The sequence below is a fragment of the Hesperophylax consimilis genome, chromosome 24 (assembly GCF_061612785.1).
Source record: "Hesperophylax consimilis isolate HC1 chromosome 24, BYU_Hcon_1.0, whole genome shotgun sequence".
NCBI lineage: Eukaryota > Metazoa > Arthropoda > Insecta > Trichoptera > Limnephilidae > Hesperophylax > Hesperophylax consimilis.
The window spans coordinates 5113948-5121605 of NC_142859.1; the positions used below are offsets into that span (position 1 = coordinate 5113948).

Genomic DNA, 7658 nt, shown 5'->3' on the forward strand with positions numbered 1-7658 from the left:
AAACCACACCAAACAGTCACACGTCAAGGATATAGAGGCTTTTCAACAATAACTCTTGGGTTTTCCGAGCCCCAGATGCGACAATTTTGCTTGTTGACGAAGCCACCGAGGTGAAAATGGGTCTCAGCACTCAAGATGATTTGCGTTTGATTCACTCAAGTGAATATTTATAATTTCAATGCGTTGTTGAATCGTGTATCTATCCATTTTTATTAATGGCGTAGTTTTTACTTGTCAAATGTTAAAAAATGACAGTTTCAAAAGTAACATCTACCGAAATAGCGGGCTATTCAAAATAACACCTCTTATTGGAATACCCTGTATATAAGAAGGATATTATATTTATTAAAAGTAAAGAAAAGTCGGGTAACACCGGATACATGTCAGATAATATTTATATATTTTTATATTGACTTCACGCAGAATTATTTAATTTTGGGCATTTTTCCTAAGGGTCTACGTTGTCTTTTGGGATGTAGTGATCGTAAAAACGATTCATTCTGATGTCTTAAATTTTAACCTAATGTGTACAAATGTTGGGCAAGCGTTAGTTGTGTTTCCCGACATGCACTGATGCCAAAAGCGTTAATGATGCTAGTTTCTCGGAGAATCTTCCATTAAAATACATGTAGATGAAGGACGGTTCCAAGCTGTTCTAAAGATTTCAATCTCTCAATCTTAAAGGATGAAATGAAATTCTCATATTCTCATATTGTTTGTCAAGTACGGATATTTTTACGACAATAATTTCTCAATCTTTTAATTTATTCATCTTGTCGGCTTTTTTTTACAAATCTGAAACTTTTCCATAGAATGTGACATCATGAAATATGAAAACACAAATAATTTTATAGGTTTTTTCAAAGCGCCCCGTTAAATCCGTGGAAATGTATTTTGAACGTAATTTAGTCCATTAGGTTACTTTATAGCTTTTCACGGTTGAACTTATTATTCACAAAAACTGCTTATTTAGTAGATATATTAACATAAATGATATAAAAAAATCCTACCAAAGCACAAAAAAAAAAAAATTCACATTTGACAATTTTTGCGATTAAACTCTTAAAATATTAATATTTTATAATGATTCTAATGGTATCATACAGATTTTCGGTAATTCTTTTCGTATTCTATGGATCTGAAAATTACCGGGGTAATTAATATCTTCTAGATATTAAAGACTTAACCCTCCGATGGGCAATATACTTTTACCCCTTTGGATGGGCAATGAAGCCTGGCCAGGCCATATAAGAGGCGAGGGCCATCAAACTAGTTTTATACAAAGGCAGGTGTGCTAATAGTGTATATGTCTATATATGTTGTATGTGTGTATATAACGGAACGAACACCCTGTTTGTGCGTATAGTACGAACGATGACAAGTAATTTTTCCATCAGAATTCTGGCCAAGTTGAGTGACATTAAAAAAGTTATAGCAGTGTTACTGTTCGTCCGGTATAGCGATACGTCAACTAAATCCAATAGAATTCGTGCACATTGATCTTTAAGTTTTCCGGTATAAATTAGACCTCCGAGAGGGTAGTTGGTATCCGTATCGCACACCTACCTTAACCTTGATACCATTTGCGATGGCCTATCCAGGCCATGTGTTACAGTCCTTGAAGTGCTTGTCTTAATTTTTATATTTTGATACCGTTTGTTGAAAAGTCTACGGAAAAAAAAGAAAATCACCCTTAAAAAACAAAATGGTTTGGGCAGGCTACATTACCCATCGGAGGGTTAATAAACGCGATATAGATATTTAAAACTATAAGTTCACTTGAAATTTATTCCAAATCTTAATCCTCACTAAAATGATGAAAAATCTACCCGTGAAAAACATTTTTTAAAAATTAAAATACATTATTTTTTTAAATTTTCCTAGTTTCCTAGTAAAAGACGGAATTTGGCTACTCGCTGGCTCAAGAGAGTAGAAAAAATCAAAGTTTTTGCTTTATTTAACTGAGGATTGAATCTTCCTTCCCAGGGACTGGAACTTCTGTGATCTTTTAAAATGGCTATTATTATATATTATATTAAATTTAAAAAAAGATTAAACCTTCCTCGCCAAGGACTGGAGTATTGTTAATCCCTAATTGGATTGGATAAAAGCCAAATTTTAATGACCTCGACATTCAGAAAGAAAATGCATGTGTATGCATGAGTGCCACCAAAATATCATAGAATGCGTTGTCATCGATAACAAGACTATCTGCCTCTTCCAAAATTCCATTTTCACTAATTCATTGATTTATTCATTCAATCAATAAAACACAATTGAAATTTAAAAAATGCATTTAAAAACTGATAAATTCCTCAAACAGATCCTCTACACAGCATTCTAAAAGATGACGTTGGCCCTGAATGAAATTTTTTTATTCAGTGACTCACGTTTAGAGTTAATGTAAAATAGTTCTAATCAGCGCCATATTTTTAAACATTTGAAATGTCCACGTAAAACATCGATTCTACGTCTGTTTTGGCTTTCTATCAAATTGAAATAAGCTGACAAGCAAATACAACTTGTATAAGTTGTATAATTGACCTATAATTAGCGTTTGACAGAAACCTTTAAATTCAAAAAATGGCGACGATTGGCTATTTGGCGACAAGGTTACATTTGATTTTCTATCTGCAAACGTCTAGAGCCTTTTCAACTTCTTAAATTTATTTCAAATATATATATTTTAAAATGCTTCGTAGCAGAATACTCCACAACCCCCCTTAACGTCCTTTATCCATCTAGGGTCACTTCATTGTGTTAGCCTCTTGCTTTTCTTACTGTCTCCTATTTTGACTGTCACTCTTTTGAATGCCATTATTTGGGCGGATGTATATTTAATAATTCATGATAATGTTTGTAGTTACTATCTGATCCCGGCCTTGCCGAGTATATGAATCCTTTTGCTATTTATCTACTAACCTATTGAATACCAATCTTATGAAATATCAATTACCGTATACTAAGAAATATATGAATATTCCTTTTCAAAGCACCAACTAAATTTTCTCTTAAACTCTTGTGCGAATGTGTAGACATTATAACATCAACTGCAGTGGTAAGATACCGGACATATTTAGCAATAGCCCCTAGAACTTAAACAAATTTCTGAAATCTCTTGTTTTCAAATCAAAGATATGTATTAGAAGAACGAGATATGCTATGTTGGCCGCCGGACCGTAGCCGGAGTACTACCTAATTAGGGCACTTTGAACGGTATCGGGACGTGTACGCACAGAAATCTGTTCTATGTATTAGTGCGGATACCTTAGCGCAAGCGAAGGTGTGCAGTAGTATTGGTGAACAAAACCGGCGACACTCGGCAAAACAATTCCACTCAGTACGAACTGCGCATAGCACATCTCGTTCTTCTAATATCTTTGTTTCAAATTAATTCACTTGACTTCACTTGACTTCACTTGACTTCACTTGAAATCACTTGACTTTACTTGACTTCGCTTGACTTCGCTTGACTTCACTTGACTTCACTTGACTTCACTTGACCCAAAGTTTATTGTATTTTGATTTTGACGTTGTTGTTGTTGTTGTTGTGAATTTTGTATTACGTTGTGTTGTTTAATTTGCTACATTGTTGTACTCCATTATTGAGCGGTTGCTTTTTTTCTTTTGCAACTTTTTGTCTGTTGCCTACATTATAACTAAAATTAGTTTTTTAATCATATCGTAATAGTTAGGGTTAGGTTCAATTATAATTATGATAATTGCATCTCCCATGACGTTATTAGCATGTTTCTACCTGAATACCGCAACTGTCCGGAGCAAGTGGGATTATGGCACCCCTATTGGGGCATGTTGTGATGCTGAAGAGAGTGGTGAAGGACAGAAGATGGGAAAATGATTAAATGGGAAGTACGTGACATTTCAGATCTGCACAGCAAACACGGTTTAAGCCATTTCAAACAACGGTTTGATTCTGAATAGTGAACATTCTAGAGAGTGTCTAGTTAATTTCATATTAATACAATATTTTAAGTATCAACGTTCTGTTCGATTTCTTAGATGAGCTCGTATTTAACTAATTTTCAAAGCCAAAACCATATAATAAAATTTCAGAACTCGCATAAACAACGTTATTATATTCTTAGAATATTGCCAGATATAAAGATATCTTCACTGGGATCTCCCGATTTTATTTACATATGATTAAAATTTAGTAGTACGGATAATATAAAGTAATTAATTCGACGGCCGGCATAGTCCAGTGGTAACGCATTGGACTGCCATTCCGAAGGTCGCGGGTTCGAACCCGGCGTGCGCAAATAAATTTTATATGATTAATTTGTGTTATTTCACAATTAATCAATTAAAATAATGTATATAGTATATTTGCGGCACGTTCCAGAGTGGAAGATACTACCAGTATCGCCCTGGTGTAAGACCACCATTCAGAATTGAAACGTTGCTCCAAATGGCTTTAGCCGTGTTTAGTGACTAGATCTGAATAGCCAGGTACTTCCCCACCTTCCTCTTTCCCTTCCCCGCTTACCTTCAGCCTCACAACATCCCCCAATTGGGGATGCCATAGTCTCACTGGCTCCAGACGGGAGCAGTTGGGACTCTTGTGAGGCATTCACTGTAAAAAAAAAAAAAAAAGTGTTTATCTGACACAATTATAAATATATTACAGGGTGTTTTTTGTTCAGTAAAGGGGTTTCAATTTCAGTCTGTATTTGCTGTCAGTATATTATCTATTTCTGATCTCCTTACGTTTTGTATCCAACTTTTTATTTGAGATTTATGTTAAAATATTTATTGTGAGTTTTTAATGATAGTGGGATTAGAGTTTAGTATTATGGTACAGGAAGCTTTTTTTCTCACATGTTGTATTTGTAGTTGCTTGTTGGATATTTTAGACCCTGAGATCTAGTGTTTCTAATATATGTGTTAGTTGTTATTAATGTGTTTTGTATTTATGAATGTAAAGAAGTATTGTTTTTAGAATAAAGTTGTTTAAGTGACATGATGTTAAGTTTCTTGAAGATTTTGTCAGTGCCAGTGATTACTAGGTTTGTATGAACATCAGGGGCTTGACCCAAATCTATAACGTAACCTAGCCTATATCTTAAACGAATAAAATATGTATATGTAATACACAATGCCATTACAATACCGCAAGTAAAAATGGTAAATGTATTTGAAGAATTGAAACTCAATGGACGCTTCAAATATTTCCCACAAAGCATTAAAAAAGTTTGGTTTGCAGGTACCATGGTGACAGGATGATCAACTATGATGCGGGGGTGCGCGTGTCAACCCCGCTCGGCGTCCCGGCGGCCGGTGCAGGCTACGCAAGCGAGCTCGTGCTGCCAGCCGCTTCGGCGCCCGACGCCGGGCCCTACGCGTGCATGCCTTCCAACGCGCGCTCCTCTAATGTCACGGTGCATGTTCACGATGGTATGGAATACAAATATACATTGTAAATAATTTTTCTTTGAGATTAAAAATATATATATATACACACACGGTGCCCGGAAATTCGTAGTACGAGCTGGAAACTGGGATATAAAATATCTACATCAAATTTGGAGTCGATTCCAAAGTTGGATTTTTAAAAAAAATGAAAGTTTTTTTTGCCGGAATAAGTAATAAACTTAATCAGCTTAAAAAAAGTTCACCCAATAAAATCGAATCCAAATGTGATGTATTTATATTCGCCAATTTTCCGCTCGTACGACGACTTTCCAAATACCGTGTACATTAATCAAGAATTTGCATGATGGTCTTCACATTCGGAAGGTTATGGAATTAATTAATGCAATCGATAAGATCCAAGTAACTTAATTACCATCGAATTAAATTTCTTCTTCAATAATTGCAAAATTAATCTTCTTTAATAAATGTTATACGTTTATCCTGACAAAGAAACCATTGGTTTTGAAACATGTCAATACTTTTCAATTGAATAGTGATTTATTAAAAATATTTTATTGTAATTTAATTTAATATGAAATTTTTTTTACTGTGGATGAAGCAAAAGCCTATTTCACAAATGCGGTGATGTAAAGACCTGTTACTATTACTATGAATGCCTTAAAAAAAGATAAATCTAGACCATCCAATCTAAAAATTATTATTTTAAATTATTGATAAAATTTACGGCAAATTAAAAAATAGTAAGAATTTTTTATCGCACAACGAAAGCATGGATTAATTGGTCTTGAGTCATGAGCCATGACTGTAATGAGCAAAAGAGGACAGAGCTATGACACAATGGTTTATGAATCCAATTACTAACGACCCCTTTAAAATAAAAGTTATTTGCAAGGGTTTGCGCTAAGAGGTCAACTGGATTGATTCTGAAGAGGGTGGTTCGTCAATTCGTTCGTCAATCAGTTTGTTCAATCCGTTGTTAACAGACCGAAGCCGTGTATAATGTAAATACTGTATTTGGCATGCTAGGTCGGTTTTAAAGGTATTTTAATAATACCTGCTCAAATGAGCTGGCAGCATTGATCTCCCGTGTATCGGTGCATGTATACGATACTCGACGGAAACGAGCTAAAAACACCCGTTCATAGATTATGATGGCTTCAAAAAAACGGTTTTTTTTTCCGGCTAGTTTTCGTTTAAGTCGGCTTGCATATTGAATAACTTACTGACATCTGTTTTCCCTCCTTTATACCATCAATCTTTGATTTTCTTCCTTTGTACAATCTGGACCACATCAAGACACAAATTAATCAATACTTCTCTATAGAATTAACCCGCCTCGAAGATCTGCCCAAACATTTGAAGATATTGTTTTTCTGCCTTCAGGCAAGCTGTACTGTACATACAGGTGCGCTCCTGTAACAAATAAGATTAAAACAATATACTGTCAATATTGTCAGGTTATTCGTGTAACTTTTCTGTCTATAGAGGCATTAAAATTAATAATGTTCAATTTCTCATTCAACAGATGCAGCTTGCCCTCCATTTGAGAACCAAACCAGAGTCGGGGGAGATGCTGGACTGATTGTCCAATGTCCCCTGGCCACAAAGGACAGGCAGGAAGTCAAGAAATCGCCATCGGAAGTCAACGGCGTCCAGTCTCCCCGGCAAGTGGCCACATCCGGCCCTCTTCTCACCGCCTCCCTCGTTACTGCAGCGTTTCTGAATTGCAGATTCGCATTACTCCATTAACAGTGAACTCGGGGTAACTTGAGTTTCGAATTCGCAGACTTATAAGTAGAGCATATATCTTGTTGTTGCCATATCTTATACTACAGTGATACTAATTCTCGTGTCCTTATAAATAACATTAAAATATAATAACTTACTAACACATAGTTCTGTTAGATTTTATAAATCTAAAAAATAATATTAAATAAATAATCATAACTAGATGACTTCATTCAAAGTGAAAAAAAAAATTGTTGTAAATATTTGTTTTTGAATAACATAACATCTATTTATTAGGTTATAAAGAAACTCACCAAGTGATAAAAATATATAATACTTATAATTATTAAGAAATTATTTAAAAACGGATGTGAAATTTACTAGGAATGTTAAAGGTTCGTTGGTTTTTGTTTGGAAATGAATGATTTTAACACATTTATTTTAATATTATCTTAATAATAATAATATTTGTATGATTTGTATAGCGCCGTTTTGTGCAAAATCATCTCAAGTGCGCGTCTATTATTTGTAGATCT

The 7658-nt window shown here is 34.6% G+C and overlaps 1 protein-coding gene across 1 annotated transcript in view; it reads left to right on the forward strand.

Annotated features, from left to right (window-relative positions):
* LOC149411833 (uncharacterized) overlaps positions 1 to 7425 on the forward strand; it is a 179093-nt gene extending 171668 nt beyond the window's left edge. Inside the window, exons 5-6 of the mRNA XM_089646461.1 lie at positions 5225 to 5415; positions 6920 to 7425. Of these exons, the coding sequence (XP_089502587.1) occupies positions 5225 to 5415; positions 6920 to 7143 (415 nt within the window). The 3' untranslated portion in view covers positions 7144 to 7425. The remainder of the gene's footprint in view (positions 1 to 5224; positions 5416 to 6919) is intronic.
* The last annotated feature ends 233 nt before the right edge of the window (positions 7426 to 7658 follow it).